We start from the raw sequence: 20,322 nt of genomic DNA, 5'->3' as shown, positions 1-20,322 counted from the left end.
ACATATTTGGAATCTTGTAGTAACCAAAAAAGTGTTAACAAATCAAAATATATTTTAGATTTTTCAAAGTAGCCACCCTTTGCCTTGACAGCTTTGCACACTCTTGGCATTCTCTCAACCAGCTTCATGAGGAATGCTTTTCCAACAGTCTTGAAGGAGTTCCCACATATGCTGAGCACTTGTTGGCTGCTTTTTATTCACTCTGCGGTCCAACTCATCCCAAACCATCTCAATTGGGTTGAGGTCAGTGATTGTGGAGGCCAGGTCATCTGATTCAGCACTCCATCACGCTCCTTCTTGGTCAAATTGCCCTTACACAGCCTGGAGGTGTGTTTTGGGTCATTGTCCTGTTGAAAAACAAATGATAGTCCCACTAAGCGCAAACCAGATGGGATGGAGTATCACTGCAGAATGCTGTGGTAGCCATGCTGGTTAAGTGTGCCTTGAATTCTAAAGAAATTACAAACAGTGTCACCAGCAACGCACCCCCACACCATCATACCTCCTCCTCCATGCTTCACGGTGGGAACCACACATGCGGAGATCATCCGTTCACCTACTCTGCGTCTCACAAAGACACGGCGGTTGGAACCAAAAATCTCAAATTTGGACTCATCAGACCAAAGTATAGATTTCCACCAGTCTAATGTCCATTGCTCGTGTTTCTTGGCCCAAGCAAGTCTCTTCTTATTATTGGTGTCCTTTAGTAGTGGTTTCTTTGCAGCAATTCGACCATGAAGGCATTATTCACACAGTCTCCTTTGAACAGTTGATGTTGAGATGTGTCTGTTACTTGAACTCGGTGAAGCATTTATTTGGGCTGCAATCTGAGGCTGGTAACACTAATGAACTTATCCTCTGCAGCAGAGGTAATTCTGGGTCTTCCTTTCCTGTGGCGGTCCTCATGAGAGCCAGTTTCATCATAGCGCTTGATGGTTTTTGCGACTGGACTTGAAGAAACTTTCAAAGGTCTTGAAATTTTCCGGGTTGACTGACCTTCATGTCTTAAAGTAATATTGGACTGTCGTTTCTCTTTGCTTATTTGAGCTGTTCATAATATGGACTTGGTCTTTTACCAAATAGGGCTATCTTCTATATACCACCCCTACCTTGTCACAACACAACTGATTGGCTCAAACGCATTAAGAAGGAAATAAATTCCACAAATTAACTTTTAAGAAGGCACACCTGTTAATTGAAATGCATTCTAGGTGACTACCTCATGAAGCTGGTTGAGATAATGCCAAGAGTGTGCATGGTGATGGTAGAGAACTGAGGATGGATCAACAACATTGTAGTGACTCCACAATAATGACCTAAATGACAGAGTGAAAAGAAGAACACAAATATACAAATATTCCAAAACATGCATCTTGTATGCAACAAGGTACTAAAGTAATACTTTTTGGCCTAAATGCAAAGCCCTATTTGGGGCAAATCCAACACAACACATCACTGAGTAACTTCTTATTTTCAAGCATGGTGTTGGCTGCATCATGTTGTGGGTATACTTGACATCAGCACATACTGGGGAGTTTTTCAGGATAAAAAGAAACGGGATAGTGCTAAGCACAGGCAAAATCCTAGAGCAAAACCTGCTTCAGTCTGCTTTACACCAGACACTGGGAGAGGAATTCACAAAAAACGCCCCAACTCCGCCCCTTCTCAATTTTTTTACAGAAATAGAGTGTGCCTTTGGTGGTTCGTCAATGTGTCATTCTGGTCATGCGCGCCGCGACCGACGTAGCTAGTTCGTTAGCTAAGCTAACAACTTTAGCTAGCCAGTAACTCCTCCAGTATGTGTTGACATAATTTCACAGAATTTGTTTTTGGACGAAAGCCGTAGAGATCGGTAAGAAATGGCACTTCTGTAGCCAAATATCTTTTTGTTTTTAAGCATTAAAATGACCTGGTATGATGGTGCATTTACCAGTTATACAGTTATAAAGCCTTTATTTTAGCATTTTGCCCAAAGTCGACCTTTAACAATGCAACATTTTCTCTACACCCCATGGCAAAATGTGTAGAATGGCAGGAAATGTACTTTAACACTGCAAAAATTATCCACTGCCAAGAGGGGCACTAAAATGTTTTGCCCGTGAGGTGGGGGGACCTGACCAAATCTCACTTAGGGTAAACAATCAAAGAGCAAAGTCCTACTGGTCTGTCTGTGCTGGTCGATTTTCAATTCATTTCCATCTAATCTCTGTGCTTTGGTTACAAAATGGGAAGCATGTGTTAGGTATGAATATAATTTAGGTTATACAATAACTTCTCTGGAATGTATGTTGATGTACACTCCCTTATTAATTTATTTGGACAGTGAAGCTAAAATGATTAATTTGGCTCTATACTCCAGCATTTTGGATTTGAGATCAAATGTTTTATATGAGGCGACAGTACAGAATGTCACCATTTATTTTAGGGTATTTTCATACATATCTGTTTTACTGTTTAGAAATGAAAGCACTTTATGTATCTGGTTACTCCATTTAAAGGTGTCATAAGTATTTGGACAAATTCACTTATAGTGTATTAAATTAAGTAAAAACACACAATGACTACATCAAGCTTGTGGGATGCATTTGCAGTTTGTTTTGGTTGTGTTTCAGATTATGTTGTGCCCAATAAAAATTAATGGTAAATAATGCATTGTGTCATTTTGGAGTCACTTTTATTGTAAATAAGAATATAATATGTTTCTAAACACTTCTACATTAATGTGGATGCTACCATGATTACAGATAAACATGAATGAATCGTGAATACTCGTGAGTGAGCAAGTTATGCTTACGTATCTTTGTCAAGCAAAACGTTTTGTGGAAGGTACTACGATGCGTCCAGTATGCAATAAGCTATCCTACACAATTGTGCACAGTAGCCTAGACTCATTGTCCAATCCGTCGCACAGAAACATATGAAAACATTAACTCATTACCTTGATGCTTTCTCGGTTAAATCTTCTAGACCCTGCTGCAAATCAAGCAGACAACAGCAGATAATCAAGTAAGTCTATTAGCCTATGCATAGCCTATTGAAGAACCACGCAAGTTAGAAGCATTCGATTTTGCAATCACATACAGTGAGGGAAAAAAGTATTTGATCCCCTGCTGATTTTGTACGTTTGCCCGCTGACAAAGAAATTATCAGTCTATAATTTTAATGGTAGGTTTATTTGAACAGTGAGAGACAGAATAACAACAACAAAATCCAGAAAAATGCATGTCAAAAATTTTATAAATTGATTTGCATTTTAATGAGGGAAATAAGTATTTGACCCCCTCTCAATCAGAAAGATTTCTGGCTCCCAGGTGTCTTTTATACAGGTAACGAGCTGAGATCAGGAGCACACTCTTAAAGGGAGTGCTCCTAATCTCAGCTTGTTACCTGTATAAAGACACCTGTCCACAGAAGCAATCAATCAATCAGATTCCAAACTCTCCACCATGGCCAAGACCAAAGAGCTCTCCAAGGATGTCAGGGACAAGATTGTAGACCTACACAAGGCTGGAATGGGCTACAAGACCATCGCCAAGCAGCTTGGTGAGAAGGTGACAACAGTTGGTGCGATTATTTGCAAATGGAAGAAACACAAAATAACTGTCAATCTCCCTCGGCCTGGGGCTCCATGCAAGATCTCACCTCATGGAGTTGCAATGATCATGAGAACGGTGAGGAATCAACCGAGAACTACACGGGAGGATCTTGTCAATGATCTCAAGGCAGCTGGGACCATAGTCACCAAAAAAACAATTGGTAACACACTACGCCGTGAAGGACTGAAATCCTGCAGCGCCCGCAAGGTCCCCCTGCTCAAGAAAGCACATATACATGCCCGTCTGAAGTTTGCCAATGAACATCTGAATGATTCAGAGGAGAACTGGGTGAAAGTGTTGTGGTCAGATGAGACCAAAATGGAGCTCTTTGGCATCAACTCAACTCGCCATGTTTGGAGGAGGATGAATGCTGCCTATGACCCCAAGAACACCATCCCCACCGTCAAACATGGAGGTGGAAACATTATGCTTTGTGGGTGTTTTTCTGATAAGGGGACAGGACAACTTCATCGCATCAAAGGAACGATGGACGGGGCCATGTACCGTCAAATCTTGGGTGAGAACCTCCAGGGCATTGAAAATGGGTCGTGGATGGGTATTCCAGCATGACAATGACCCCAAACACACGGCCAAGGCAACAAAGGAGTGGCTCAAGAAGAAGCACATTAAGGTCATGGAGTGGCCTAGCCAGTCTCCAGACCTTAATCCCATAGAAAATATGTGGAGGGAGCTGAAGGTTCGAGTTGCCAAACGTCAGCCTCGAAACCTTAATGACTTGGAGAAGATCTGCAAAGAGGAGTGGAACAAAATCCCTCCTGAGATGTGTGCAAACCTGGTGGCCAATTACAAGAAACGTCTGACCTCTGTGATTGCCAACAAGGGTTCTAAGTCATGTTTTGCAGAGGGGTCAAATAATTATTTCCCTCATTAAAATGAAAATCAATTTATAACATTTTTTACATGCGTTTTTCTGGATTTTTTTGTTATTATTCTGTCTCTCACTGTTCAAATAAACCTACCATTAAAATTATAGACTGATCATGTCTTTGTCAGTGGGCAAACGTACAAAATCAGCAGGGGATCAAATACTTTTTTCCCTCACTGTACATCATTTTGGATTTGTGTGCCCAAGAAAACTGTTTTCACATGCGAAGCCTAAAATATCAATATGAACATTTGATAAAGCGGTGCTGCCGTTAATAGCGTACCATCTCATAGACTCGACAATACTTTTGTTCCGCTGATGGCCCAAAAGTGGTCGATGGGTTTCGTATTCAGATGACTAAGCTTTCAGAACATTCATACCTAGCCTACTGGTCAATCAGCTCACAGTCGTCTGGACACTTTCCTATGCGCAGTTCAGTCATATTTCCTTCTCCTTTTCATATCCCAAAAATGCTACTAGTAGCCTATTGATACAGACTTTACATAGGCTATTGGTGCCGATCACTATAGCCTAATACTCCTCCAATCGATGGAAAGACTGCCGACAATCAGCGGTGCTGAACCTCTAATAATTAGCCTATCCTAAAAAACTCCATGTGCGGAAATGAATGAATCTGCACAGCCCTTGCTAAAGTCAATTATGATGTTTGAGTAGCTAGGCCTATTTAAGGAAATATCATAGGCCTAGTTTTATTATATTGATAATTAGATTATATAGAGCAAATTGAAAGGAAATGAATTATTACAAGGTTGAAATACCATTTATTTGTGTATATGTGCAAATTTTTTTATTGATTCATGAATGTATTAGTAGGCTTATGGATTACATTTTTCAAGTTATTTTCCCAACCCTGTTTTATTTGTTCTATACTGTCTAAAAGGAAGGCAACAAATGCAGCACATTTTTATTTATTTATTTTATACAATATTCTGCCCATTTCAAAAAATGTATATAAAATATTATGCCCATATGAACAAATGTATATACAATATTGCAGCCTTCGCTGTAAAATATAACACGTTGCAGCGGTGCTTTGATAAGTTACAGAGGCATAAATATCATACATATATCATATTTGGGGGCATGAACTTTGTGCATCTGTAACTTTCTCACGATTCATTACTCACGATTCATTAATGATTATCCATAATCATGGTAGCATCCACATTAATGTAGAAGTGTTCAGAAACAGATTCTATGTACCTCTCATGTTAAGGCAAATGACTCACCGATTGCTTTGGTGTAATGTCGGGCCCCTAGCAGCAGCTCAGGGGCCCTATACCAGAACGTCACCACGACGGGGTCAAGGTCCGCCAGGGGTTTGAGAGGAGAGTTGAAGAGTCTGGCAAAGCCCATGTCAGCTAAAACGTGAATAAGATAGAGTGGGGGAAACACAACATAGTATCAACGTGAATTAATGACAATGAAAAACAGGGCGGCCTCAACTCAAGGCTACTCTACTCTCCATGTCTTAAGCCAGGAGAGCCCTATCAGAAGAGACTTGATAGTGACTAGCAGCACAAGCATTCCAAGCAGCCTTTGACCTGGTATTTCAGTGAAGGAGGTAGTGTTTGGTTTCAGGGATGATCCCTGGCTCTGTTGAGCAAGCTATATTGTTGGCAATGTATAGCTTGTCAAAGCCACCACGCTTGAATTCCACAGCCTTTTCTCTCTCACAAGAGCAGGCTAATCAAATCAAATGTATATATATTTGGATTGAAGTCCAATCAAAATATACTGTGTGGCTGGTGTTTATGTCAATGCTGTCAGTAAGTCATCTTATGGGCCAGGTCTGCACAGAACCTGGAGTCTATGTCAGGGTCTGTGATCTTATGGGAAGGTCTTATTTCTGTAGTCTTATGGGAAGGTCATTCTCTATTATGGGTAAGTCTTCTGTGTCTGTGCAAGACCCGAAGTGAAGTCTGGTGTGGTGTGATGGGTGTCACCAGGGGGGTCCTGTGACTCTAAAACAATAACTTAGCACGAACACTAGACTCTCAGGGTTAGGGTATAAATAGAGTCCAGCCGGACTGCAGACCTGTGACATCATCCCAAAATAGTGCCATGCTGGGGAGTGGGTTATGTAATAGTGTGATCAGTGTCATGTGGCCATTTTAAGCCCCTCTGCCTGCCCATGTGTCTCTGTGTTCAGAAACCCTCTCAGAGTCTGGCTGAAGGTTAAACGATGTAGCCATTGTACGCTCAGTCAAGTCAACAAACTCATTTATCTATGGTCACATCATTCAGCTGTTTTGCTCACATTTAATTTACATTAAAATGTGAATACAAATAATATAAGTACACATACATTATCTCTGTCAACCTACTGACAGTTTTAAGCCTTTAATCACTGAATCAGCAGCCCGCTCCATCAATCATCTACAGTGTATTGACTTCAGTACATTTAGCCCATCTTACCGATTTTCACCCATCCTCGTTCTGGGCCCTCCCCCATTACCAGAATGTTGGCTGGTTTCTAGAGGAGAGAGAGACAAATAGTCAACTATCTTCTGTATGTGCTTCAGCCTTCAGGGAAGCCTCAGAGGCTCCAAGTCCAACTAAGAAAACACAACATAGAAATAAGGTTACATTCACTTTACAGGTGTGAAGGAAAATGTTATGTTTGTGCTTTTCTAATAACCAGTTCGACTGGGTTCATGCAAGTGACTGATTGATCGTGCCCGGGAGGAATCCTCACTATCAGTATAAGTAATTTGGCAGTACGCCCAGAACATTGCTTTGAGAACCGAAATGAGGTATCTCAGTTTCTAGGTCTCAGCTTGGAGAGAGGAAGCTTCGTGAGGTCTTGGTCGGTTACATGAATGAACCAAACGTTAATGATGAATTAATTATGAATAATGAATAATGTAAATCATGCAAATATAACTTGTCTGTGTAAGCAGTATATAAGAGAACTAACGGGACTACCCCGGGGGAGCTCCCGACTGACGTGTACTATGGTGCATTGAGTTTGTTGGAACCTCTCCAGCTTGCTGAAAATAAAGAATGATTAATTTATTATTGACATCAGGCGTCCCTGGTGGTAATTTCCACGACACAGGTTTATAACATAATAGACAAAAATGCCATGCATGTCCAATGACTTTTAGAAGGGAGGTTTGGGCAATACCAGTGTAACATACAAATAACAGAGGCAGAGCATGCCAAATGGAAAGTAAGTTACGCTACTGACCTCCACACTGCCAAAGACAAAAAAAGAGGTCAAACTATTACGGTGAAAGATTGCTCCATCAATGATTCTACTGATCGTTGATATCAAGGTCTAACATGGTGTTGAAGCATGCCTGTGCCTTTGGGACATTGCTTCCAACAACACAATAATGTTCTCTGTCTGAGTCTGTGTTTTGGGGCTTTGGGGAGGCATGATATTATGGTGCCCTGTATAGCTCTGTGGTTTACTTGCATGACACCAGAACCACCTAGCCAATTTAATCCCGGACACATTGAGAAACATGGAAAAATATGAATCTAGGCCAGACAGTTTGTGTACCAACAATTCAAATTGCAGAGTATATATTTACATTATATGTACACCTACACTACCGGTCAAACGTTTTAGAACACCTACTCATTCAAGGGTTTTTCTTTATTTTTACATTGTAGAATAATAGTGAAGACATCAAAACTATGAAATAACACATATGGAATCATGTAGTAACCAAAAAAGTGTTAAATAAATCAAAATATATTTGAGATTTGAGATTCTTCAAATAGCCACCCTTTGCCTTGATGACAGCTTTGCACACTCTTGGCATTCTCTCAACCAGCTTCACCTGGAATGCTGATTAGGGCCTCATTTATTTATTTAAATTGACTGATTTCCTTTATTTTTATTTTTTTTGTCATTTAGCAGACGCTCTTATCCAGAGCGACTTACAGGAGCAATTAGGGTTAAGTGCCTTGCTTAAGGGCACATCGACAGATTTTTCACCTAGTCGGCTCGGGGATTAGAACCAGCAACCTTTCGGTTACTGGCACAACGCTCTTACGCACTAAGCTACCTGCCGCTCCGTTATATGAACTGTAACTCAGTAAAATCATTGAAATTGTTGCATGTTGCGTTTATATTTTTGTTCAGTATACATTAGCCATACTGCACATTCATGTCATCTGAGTGTAAAAGGTACACAGCACATCCAAAACTCATCGTCAATTGAGTGTGTCATTCTGTTCCAATGACTATGCTCACACAGTAGGCTACCTGCCCATTGTTTATTTAATCATGTATCCATCAATCGTCTGTCAGTCCCCTGAGTCTGTGTGTGAATCTTAAACTCATAGGATTCAGTCTCCTCAATAAACAGGGGCTGTTGCTATAGGAACCCCACTAATAATGAGCTCTATTATTCAAACACACAACAAAACACCGCCATCGGCAAACACAATGACGACTCCCTCGAGGAGGGTCTCTTTTCATTCCCAAATGACTGGCACTGGCTCCTCTTTCAAATTCTAAATAACTGGGCTAATAATTTACATTCAGGCCAAAGACATTCCTTTTCACTGACCCTACGTTTAAAGAGATCATATTTCCATACAGGTGAACAATAATTATCAAAAAGCTCACATAAAAACAGAGATTGGATGAATGGGCAATGAAAAAGTAAACTGATTACTGAATTGAGGTTGTAATATTGCTGTCTGATATTGTTTTTCTACAAAAGTTTGGATTTTATAGACTCTAACATGTGCTTAGCTTCCCAGAAATGTAAGGAGGTTTCGTGAGAGTGGGACCGGAAAACAAATATCCCTAAGCCCACCGTGGGACTGAAAATTCAATCCCTAAGGAGGTGCCTGTCTTTCACAAAAAACATACCCCCCCCGTTGAGTCAAAAATAGCCCTGTTTTAGGCAAGCAAGTCTATCTTTACATGTACTGGGAACCATACAGCAGTGCTATTATTAATTCAGTGTCTTTGACCTTGCTTTCGCTGTAGTAGTATTTTTTCTTCTTCCTACATGTCTTATGATTAAGTAACGACCCGTTTTTTCTCGGCACACAAGCATTAACCATTCTACTATCAGAACCACATTCCTTACTGCACCATGAGTTATAGCAGCGCAGGCCTGCCACAGCCCACTCCACACAGGATATAGACCTAGGGAGGGAACACACAGTACATATTCAGACAAAGGACAGTTGGTGTGGATGCTGTTTTTCCTAGACATTTCCTAGTGGCACATGTAGCACGTGACTACGGGGAGCCAGGGATTACTCCAGCTATGAACAATATTCCATTACATCAGCGGGCACGTCCTTTATTAGTCATGAAAACGAGCCATCATAGGCAGGTGAGAGAGAGAGAGAGAGAGAGAGAGAGAGCAGCCTAGCACATATATTTGCTGCAGCTGAAACCTGACTTTACTCTCAGTGTAACGTGGATACAGGATGTACATATTGACTTTCTTTAAGGCATTTTCAACCTCAAACATTTGTTTCTGGCAGAGATAGGAATTATTGCAGTATTCAGGTAAAGATCTAGGCTTGGAGTACAGCTGCAGTCAGCATGGTGGGGGAGGGATCCAACTGCTCTGGCTGGTGTGGGTTACATAACTTAGGCAGGAGCAGGGGGCGGGGCTGCTTGGCTTGCTGGAGAGGAGGGGTAGGGTAGACTGGTTTCTCTGCAGCGCAGCACAAGGTTGAGTGTTGCATAACAGGCAAAGTGAGTGGTGGAGGGAGCAATGAAAGACATGCAGTTACTCGTATCTACCCCTGTGGCTGTTGATAAAAGACTGAGTCGCTTGAATAACTATTCCCCCAGGAGATTAGGAATGCTGCCCGCGGTACTCCCTCCTCTAGCCTAACTCTAACACACCTCCCCCAACATTACTGGGGAGTAAAAATGGATAGAAAACCGCCCCATATCCAGGCGGGGTGGAATGTGGCAGTTTTCAATGAACAGCAAAATCCGAGGTATACGTCTAGAAAGTGGTAGAGAAAGGGACTTGACTCTTTCATATTCAGGACAATTTCACAATGAAAAGGCCAACAAACTTCTTGTGCAAAACAGATACTCACATATGCCAATTCCCAACACCAGCAGCTTGAGAGTGGAATTTGCATAGGCCTTTATCCACAATAGCAGGAAGTGCTAGCTTTGAGAAAGCACATTAAACTGCAATACATCAACCTTTATCTGGAATCAAATACAGAGAAAGTGACAACTGAGAAATTCATCTTGTGGCTAAGAAAATAGTTAAGGGCCGGAAGAGTTGATGTTCAGGTTACGGAGAGTTTGACCTCCAATGAAATGAGCAAAACAGCACTAGCTACTATGGGAGTGTGTTTTAATTCCAGCAGTAGCTATAGCTAGATGCTGACCATGTACAGTACACTCATAGAAAAAAGGGTTCCAAAAGGGTTATTCGGCTGTCCCCATAGGAGCACCCTTTTTGGTTCCAGGTAAAACCCTTTTGGGTTCCATGTAGAACCCAAAAAGGGTTCTTCAAATGGTTCTCCTATGGGGACAGCCGAGGAACCCTTTTAGGTTCTAGATAGCACCTTTTTTTTTTCAAAGAGTGTAGTACTGACAAAAGCCCTGGCCTCTGCTTAGATAAAGGCTTGCTTGTGCAACAGGCAGGCAGCTAGGGCAGGACTAACCCTAAGCCTGTTAGTGTTCGAGGTCAGACACATTAAATCAAACACACAAGACCATTTCCATTCTGTCCATTCTGTTGTATCCTGGATGATTCATTAACCACATATATTGACCAGGCATTAAATACCTGCTTATGCTATGGAATCTCTAAGCAGAACTATAGCAATCCGCTATTACCATGTCATAAACTGCTTAGCAATACCCATCATCAACAGCGTGGTCCACTATCTTCTGAATGTTATCAATCAGATTTCAACTCCAAAAGAACCCCACCAATAACAGTAAGCCTACAGGCCATTAATAACAGTATGACTACAATACATACATGCTCTGTAAACTGCATCTCTGCATTTCTCCACTCAGACTGATGTGGTAGGCCCAGTGACTGAGGCAGAGGCCCTGATTGATAGATCCCACTGTATTTAGCACCACGCTGCCATCTGGGAGAGCTGAGAGAGATTACATAAGAAGGGAAGGCCTGATGGAGGCCTTATAAGATTCCTGTAGCTATGGGATTTGCAGATTCACTCTCTGATTTGCTCTGCCTCTCCAGTGACGGAGTGAATCGGAAGTCACGTCAATTGACTGACTCAATTAGTGTGCAGGGAGTGAACATCAAACAGCTAGCATCAATGAGTTAGAATAGATAAGATGATCTACTACCCGTTCATCCATCCACGTACATGATGCGTTTTCTTATCAGGAACATATCTTTGCAACAGTCCACTACTACTCATTGCAATTATCCTGTGTTCACTGCTATCAATATAATGACACAGCCGGTGCCGCTAATAGCAACTCACACTGGCTGGCATTACACAAACTATTGGCTTTCCATAAGCAAGTTGGCGTGTGTTATGCTTTTGTTTTATGGTGTTATACAGTGTTATACAGTGTTATAACAATGTAATATAGCCTAGCCCTTATCATAGAATGTCCAAGTTGCACCATAATATGTTGGGTTTAAGCCAATCAGATGATCAAAAAAATATTCTCAAGCTACAAAAAAAAAACGTCTTAATAAGGAGCTGCAGAGAGAGATGAGAGAGAGCTCCTGTGTTGCAAGAACCTGATGAGGTTTCCACAGCCAGATAAGAGAATGTGAGCAAGAGAACAACCCTGTGACCTTGCTGTAGCTGGGCCCAGGACTAACTCTGACCTTCCGGTACAATGAGCCCAGCAGAGGTAGGTGAACAGCCTGGCCTTCCAGGAAAACACTCTGCAGCGGTGCATGAGTAAAATCACTGAGGAAGCCAAGCCAGGAAGAAAAAGGCATATTACAACCTGTTGTGATAATTGCGCTGTTTGCTCTATAACCTGTTAGTAAGTCGCTCTGGATAAGAGCGTCTGCTAAACGACTAAAATGTAAATGTAAATATACCTTGCCACCGTGATATATAGGCCTAAGGACAAGACAATAAGAAGACACAGTGGCAGAATATATTCAACCACACCTCTGTTTCATCACAAAACCAGAGAGCAACATCTGCCCACAAACAAACAGTTACATGACCTACTACAGCATGGTCAAGCAAGTTAATGTTTTCAACATTTTCGGACTACTAAACAACTATTGATTTAGAACCACAGAGAGTTACCGCAAGTCACAAAGAAAACAGGAGCTGCCTCCACTATTCCAGCACCATTTCAACTTCAATATTTCATCATCCTCAAATCACCTATGTTTAGTCTATTACAGTGACAACTAAGATACCAAGAACAATTTAGTCCAATCAATGAAAGTGAAATATGATATGGCTGTCCATGGTACTTATTTCTGTGTGTGTGCGTGCGTGCAAGTAGAAAAAAACATGTTGACTCACCCAGAAACACCAATGCTATCCTCCTCTCTTTCATGACTCTGTCATACACAACACGCTTTCGTTTTTGTTGTTCTAGCCTACCTGGCTAAAATGCTTGCTCGCTAGCTTAACTTCCTTTCATGGGCAACAATGTGCCAGGCCAGCTAGTTAACATTAGCCTACTACAATCTAGCTACACATTGAACTTCCATCCTCTCAGGCCAGGGTCCCAATGTATGAATTTATGGTTAAATCAGAATCGTCGTTATAATCATTGGCCAGGACAGATAATTACGTAAAACCAAAGTCCAAATCCCCATCTCCATCCATGGCTAATTTAGGAAAGGGACAATTTTTGCTAGCTAGCTAGCCACCGGAGGACAACGCCACAAAGAGATGCAAAAATTAAAAACAATTCTGTAAATAATGTTTGGCTTGTGATTGGTGTGAAGCCAAATCCAAACTGGCTTCCCTTTAAACTTTTTAAACTTTTTTTTGGTGCACCGGGACCATTCACAGTTGAGCTCACTCAGTTTAGGTCAACGTTGATTGGGTATGATTTTATAATTTTTTTATCAAGGGAAGCAAAATGCTCGCTGGCTTCTCTTGCATTCAATGCTATGGGTGGCAACAATGTCATACCCTTTTTGACCAGACAGCATCATATAGATGGCCTACATATACTGAGACAGAGGGGTGCTGTTTCGCTCGCTCGCAAGGTTTCTCCGGTGAGATAAATTCAGCCTCTTGCGAAATGAAGGACAATTATGAAACACAGACAGACGAAAGACACATTTTTCTTTTCTTTTTTTCTTGGTCAATTCTTTGGGGAAGCCTGGCTTCCCTTGGCATCCATGAATACACGCCACTGAAAACACTGTGGGAAAACTGTGGGGGAGAAAATCTCACATGGGTGCTAGAGTACAGGCTGGGTGGTGGTGGTTGGTGAGGGTAGGGGAGCAGAATTGACAACATTAACCAGCCGAGACACTTTGTTCCACAGCCAAAGGCTTTGAAATCCTAATAATAAACTGTACAATGATTTAACAGCACCTTTGCCAGAACATAACAGGATTCAGTTAGCTGGCGAGAGGGTTTCTTTTAGGATCGTTTTTGCAGTGACACCACTCATTGCTGCTCCTAGATATGCAAGCAAACAAGTGACTTATTTGCATGCATCCTATTGGTTAAAAGCAGCCTGTATCAAAGTTCAGATCAATGACCAATAGGAAAAGGACAGATCAGTAAAGACTGATCAGTGGATGAGGTGTCAGTGAGCAGGTGTAGCAACACTGTAAAGGGACACTGGTACTACACACTACTCACCAGATCCCTGTGAAGCACCCAGTTGGCATGAAGGTAATGGATCCCGTCCAGAATCTGATACAGGAGAGACTTGACCATCCCTCTCGGCAGCTGCATGGGCTTCTTATTGGCCTTGGAGGCTCGATGGAACTTGATGATGTGCTGAAAGGAGACCAGAGGGAGTGGCGTAGAGAAATTGATCAAGCAAGGGACTCAAACACCTAGGTTCCACAACATGCATACATACTGGTACATCATGTACCGTACACTGCCCTTTACAGACAGGAAAACGTCAAGAACAAAGATGAAACAACAGACAGAGCAGGTTGATGAAACATCCAAACAAAGAACAAAGACTGGTCGTCAGACTGGTGGTCATGATGAATCACTTACCCAGAGGTCATGCTCGGCATAGTCGAAAAGGAGCCACACCTTTCTGTCACTGTGAGACAAGAACACTTTCTGCAGGCCAATCACGTTGGGGTGTTTCAGCTCTCGTAGCAGCTGCAACACACAGTAAGAGCTTACATGAATATTCAATAGCAAAAAACAGCTATTTCAATGCACCTTTATTAACCCACTGGGCACACACTGGTTGAAACCACGTTGTTTCCACATAATTTCAATGAAATTAACGTGGAATAGATGTTGAATTGACGTCTGTGCCCAGTGGGAACACATTGTGAATTATTGCACTGACAAGAGTCATTCATGTCATTCAGGGTTTACACTAATCGGATGCAACAAGTATAACAGGTTTTCTGCATGCTGTAAGCTATTGTATATGCCTGATTTAAGCTCTTATGTCCTAGCTCACAGGAACACCTAACCGATAAAGACACAAACCATGGACTTTAATTCATTCAACTGACAAAGGGAAATTACACACAAAGGAAGAGTGAAATTCATGAGGGATTTCCACACCACTTTAATCAGATAAGGGAACACATGTTGTTGCTGTTGTGAACTCTCCATCCCACTCCAACCATCAGACTATGCAGCCAGCCCAGCCCAGAGCTGTGTGTCCATGGATTCATTCCATAAAAGGGATGGCCCCGCATGCGTTAACTGCTCTAGTCTCTCCACTGAACACTGTGTGCCATACTAATGGGTCCAAAGCACCCCTCCAGTCTGTCTTCACTATACAGTCCTAACATAAAGAAATTATACTCCTACACACTAAGGACACTGTATTACTGCCCTAAGATAATGACATTACACTCCTACAAACTCAGCTGTTTCTCTTCATATTCATCCCTCCCAGCTTCTTTCGTCAGCGGAGGCACTCTCGGACAAACAACTGAATCCATAATCAATCGAGCCCTTTAGATAGACTACGATGTCGATGGGGGAGGGGGTTGTGTGTGTGCGCGCGTGTGGTAGAGAAAGACCTGAAACGGTCCGTAATCCAGCTATCCAGCGAATGAATTATTCACCCCTAGGGCTAATGTGATTACTCTGTGTCACCTGACCTGAAATCTCATGGAAAAATACTTCAGTGTGAGTGTCCCTCCGTGCGATCCTGACGATACCTTACACTAAACATGCAGCAAGGGCGTTGGCTCGAGCTAGGGCATGGTTGGTCTGACTAATCAAGCTGCAATGCACAATGAATGAGTATATACAGCTTGAGACATTTGTGTGCAAAATGGTGTAAATAAAATTACATTTAAACTTGCTCTACCGGTTGTCTGTGTGGTTTGTCCTTCTGCTGCTCAAAAATTTAGAGTAGTGTTATTAACCTGACTTTCAGTACGCTGGTCTGTACTTCCGGTTTTATTTTCAATACTGATGCAATTCGCACGTGCAAACACTTGCACAATATGGCCGAGCCTAACCGAATCACAGACCGAATGGCAAACACTTCCCGCTGATTGCGAGGAAACGTGCTTCGGTCGACTACATTCGGTTACATTCGGCTATTGTTTACATATTGTGCATCACGTGGAATGAGTCAAGAGAAAATATAAGCGACAGAACCTACCAGCGCCACAAAAAGTCAGGTAAACAACACTTTCCTGTGGATACCCTATCTCCACCTCCTACTGCTAAAAGGACCAACGGCACGAACAACAGGTAAAGTCACCTCAAACATCATTTTATTCAACATTCTGGCTTGTAGAGACTATCACGTCTTTTTTCCAGTGACTTCTTTCAGACTGATATCCATGGAGTAACCATGGTAACAGTCTGATGTTTAGGCAAGGGCACGGTCGGCTGTAATTTCAGAGTGTCCGCCGATACGGATAGAGAGGGTTATAGCGGGGGGGTGGCTCTCTGCATTGACAGTGTACTATATATCATGCACACACGAAAGCACACGCACAAGCACACACACACACACACACACACACACACACACAGTCTCCCCCCTCGGTTCTACCCGCAAGGCGGGCTAGTACTGTAGTAGTAAGCTTAAAAGGTGAGGGGTGGAATGAACAGTGAACACAGAGCAGGGGGAATAATGCTGTGATTGTATGCAGCATGTTTGATTTGGCATTTGGATGGGGGAAATGAGGAGGGTTATTGAGGTTAGTGTTTAATCACAGCCTAATCCCTGGGTTATCACATGGCATTGTGCTAATGAGCCCTGGCCTTAGAGGCAGACTCCCGGCTCTGTGACGCTGGCCACACTGACCGGACTCAAAGAGCCACAAGGACTAGCTGCCCCACAAGACCAATTCTGGTTTGTAGGGCTGGCACAATTATTGTATAACCATGTAACCGACGGTTATGGATGAAGACCATAATGAAAATAAAATAACCAGCCGGGCATTCATGCTGAAACTAGCCAGGTGTTGTAGCAAACAAGTCTTCAGTTGCCTAGGCAACGCCCCCCTCCCTGCAGCAGCAGCACACATAGAAATATAATGAATAGAACATGCTTGGAACCTCTAAACCTGGCAATTTAACTGGTAAACTCATAGGTACACTCACAATGGCTGCCTGGTATTGTGATGCAATCATTTCCATGGTAATGTTGAATGTTAATTCAGATGATGTGAACTGATGTGGTTCATGAAATTGAATGTATTTTTTGTAATGTCAGTTAGATTTAATCAACAAACCACAGCACATACTGATGGGTACACTTCCTGCTTTTAGTCCCTGGGGAAACCTGTTCTATTCATTCTATTTTTATGGCAGCACACGCAGTCAGGAGCGGAGCGGAGCAGAGGAGACATTTTTATTTTGCTATTCAAAGGTTATTACACCACATGACTAAAAGTATGTGGACACCTGCTCGTCGAACATCTCATTCCAAAATCATGGGCATTAATATGGAGTTGGTCCACCCCTTTGCTGCTATAACAGCCTTCATTCTTCTGGGAAGGCTTTCCACTAGATGTTGGAACATTGCTGCAGGGACTTGCTTCCATTCAGCCACAAGAGCATTAGTGAGGTCGGGCACTGATGTTGAGTGATTAGGCCTGGCTCACAGTCAGCGTTCCAATTAATCCCAAAGATGTTCGAAAGGGTTGAGGTCAGGGCTCTGTGCAGGCCAGTCAAGTTCTTCCACAACGATCTCGACAAACCATTTCTGTATGGACCTCGCTTTGTGCACAGGGGCATTGTCATGCTGAAACTGGAAAGGGCCTTCCCCAAACTGTTGCCACAAAGTTGGAAGCACAGAATCTTCTAGAATGTCATTGTATGCTGTAGCGTTAAGATTTCCCTTCACTGGAACTAAGGGGCCTAGCCCGAACCATGAAAAACAGCCATAGACCATTATTCCTCCTCCACCAAACTTTACAGTTGGCACCATAGTAGCGTTCTCCTGGCATCCGCCAAACCCAGATTCGTCCGTCGGACTGCCAGATGGTGAAGTGTGATTCATCACTCCAGAGAACGCGTTTCCACTGCTCCAGTGTCCAATGGCGGCGAGCTTTACACCACTCCAGCCGATGCTTGACATTGCGCATGGTGATCTTACACCTCAGTCACACCGACAGCGTCCTTGCATTTTGGTACACCAGAAGTGTATTCATTTCCAATGGAACGCTGCATTTGTCTTGCAGCATTGCATTGCAGAGGCAGTTGCAGTGCGTTCTGTGTGGTGCATTCGTTGGATTTATCAAACATATGCATCAAACTGTATGCATAGACGGCTTGACAGAAATGGTAGCAGAAGGTGAATGTTGAACTTTTGTTGTATACATATCCAGATGATGCTGCGTACCATTTTGCGCAATGACGCTGTCGGTGTGATCGAGGCGTTAGGCTTGTGTGCGGCTGCTTGGCCATGGAAACCCATTTCATGAACCTCCCGACTAAAAGTTATTGTGCTGACGTTGCTTCCAGAGGCAGTTTGGAACTCGGTAGTGAGGGTTACAACCGAAGATATTTACGCGCTACGTGCTTCAGCAATCGGCGGTCCCGTTCTGTGAGCTTGTGTGGCCTACCACTTCGCGGCTGAGCCGTTGTTGTTCCTAGACGTTTCCACTTCACAATAACAGCACTTACAGTTGACCGGGCCAGCTCTAGCAGGGCAGAAATTTGACGAACTGACTTGTTGGAAAGGTGGTATCCTATGACGGTGCCACGTTGAAAGTCACTGGGCTCTTCAGTAAGGCCATTCTACTGCCAATGTTTATCTATGGAGACTGCATGGCTGTGTGCTGGATTTTATACACCTGTCAGCAACGGGTGTGGCTGAAATAGCCTAATCCACTAATTTGAAGGGGTGTCCACATACTTTTGTATATATAGTGTATGGTGACCGCTTCATTTGGCTGGCCAATAACTGTCATTCAGAATTCTATGGCCGTCACACAGCTGGTTTCTCATAGTACTCATAGTACAGTGTTCAACAGTATGCACTGTTTAGAATCAGCTAAACTAATAAACAGGGATCCTGTGCAGTCACATGACTACGAAATGTCTAGAGGTAATTTTGTTATAATAAAGAGCAAACAGTATCTGGTATATCAACACATTGTATTTATCCTAGGGAAGTCCAGGCTATGCATACAGTACAGTACTATAACAGTGCTGGTTTTTCATCTTAACATTTTAGTATAATACTCAATCTACTTTGACACAGACTCAATAAGCTTATTGCAGTGAGTCCATCACAGGGGAGTGGACCTTTGTAGAATCACTCCAATCTGAAGTGAATTTGAGAGCACAGAACAAGAGTAAAGCCAGGGTAGTGCAACAACAACGTACTGTAACCAGGAGGACAGCCTCTGTCAATGTTCATGTTCCTTTACAGGGGGCATCACCTTAGTCAAACCTCACTGCCGTAATCAGATGCCCGTAATCCACTCTCTCTCTCTCTGGGCCACAGGAAGCAAAATGGCAGCTGTCCCAGGGGACATTTTACTGCGCTGAGTAAAGAAAACTCTTACTCAGCCTATTTATGGGGTCAAGATGAGGTCCTACCTACAGTGGGGTTCAAAATTGACACCCTTGATAAAGATGAGCAATATTTAATGACTGTATAAAATAAATAATTCAAATACTGAGCTATATTGTACACAAAAAAATGAAATTGTATTATTTTATACTAATACAATTGCTCAGAGAAAGAGATTTTGTTTAGCAAGTAATACATTTTTTTCTCAAAAAGGTAGGGGTCCAAATTAGACACCCCTAAAAGATTCTTATAAATAAAGTAGTCAAAAGTTTAGTATTTGGTCCCATATTCCTAGCACACAATGACATTTACAAACTTGTTGGATGCATTTGCAGTTCGTTTTGGTTGTGCCCAATATGGTAAATAATGTATTGTGTCATTTTGGAGTCACTTTTATTGTAAATAAGAATAGAATATGTTTCTAAACACTTCTACATTAATGTGGAGGCTACCATGATTACCTGAATTAATTGTGAATAATGATGAATGAGATAGTTAAAGGGTCAAAGATCATACCCACATGTCTTGGGGGTATGATATTTGACCCTCTAACTTTCTCACTCATCATTATTCAAGATTCATTCAGGATTATCCGTAATCATGGTAGCATCAACATTACTGTAGAAGTGTTTAGAAACATATGATATTCTAATTTATAATAAAAGTGACTCCAAAATGACAATACATTATATAACACAAATTTATATTTGGAACGAAATAATCTGAAACACAAC

General features: G+C 42.2%; 1 protein-coding gene across 5 annotated transcripts in view; it reads right to left on the bottom strand.

The window, feature by feature from the left end:
• LOC121548997 (cyclin-dependent kinase 19) overlaps window positions 1-20,322 on the bottom strand; it is a 62,033-nt gene that overhangs the window by 24,432 nt on the left and 17,279 nt on the right. For all 5 annotated transcript variants that reach the window (XR_006657736.1, XR_005996721.2, XR_005996720.2 and 2 more), the window contains exons 3-6: window positions 14,623-14,733; window positions 14,251-14,391; window positions 6,922-6,979; window positions 5,733-5,864 (exon numbers count right to left, since the gene is read on the bottom strand). Coding sequence is in view for 1 of the 5 variants with exons in the window: in XM_041860757.2 (XP_041716691.1) it covers window positions 5,733-5,864; window positions 6,922-6,979; window positions 14,251-14,391; window positions 14,623-14,733 (442 nt within the window). In the remaining 4 variants the exon portion in view is untranslated. The remainder of the gene's footprint in view (window positions 1-5,732; window positions 5,865-6,921; window positions 6,980-14,250; window positions 14,392-14,622; window positions 14,734-20,322) is intronic.

Source organism: Coregonus clupeaformis, chromosome 33 (genome assembly GCF_020615455.1).
Source record: "Coregonus clupeaformis isolate EN_2021a chromosome 33, ASM2061545v1, whole genome shotgun sequence".
Classification (NCBI taxonomy): Eukaryota; Metazoa; Chordata; class Actinopteri; order Salmoniformes; family Salmonidae; genus Coregonus; species Coregonus clupeaformis.
Note: the sequence above shows the minus strand (reverse complement) of the source record. Positions and strands in the feature narration are given on the sequence as shown.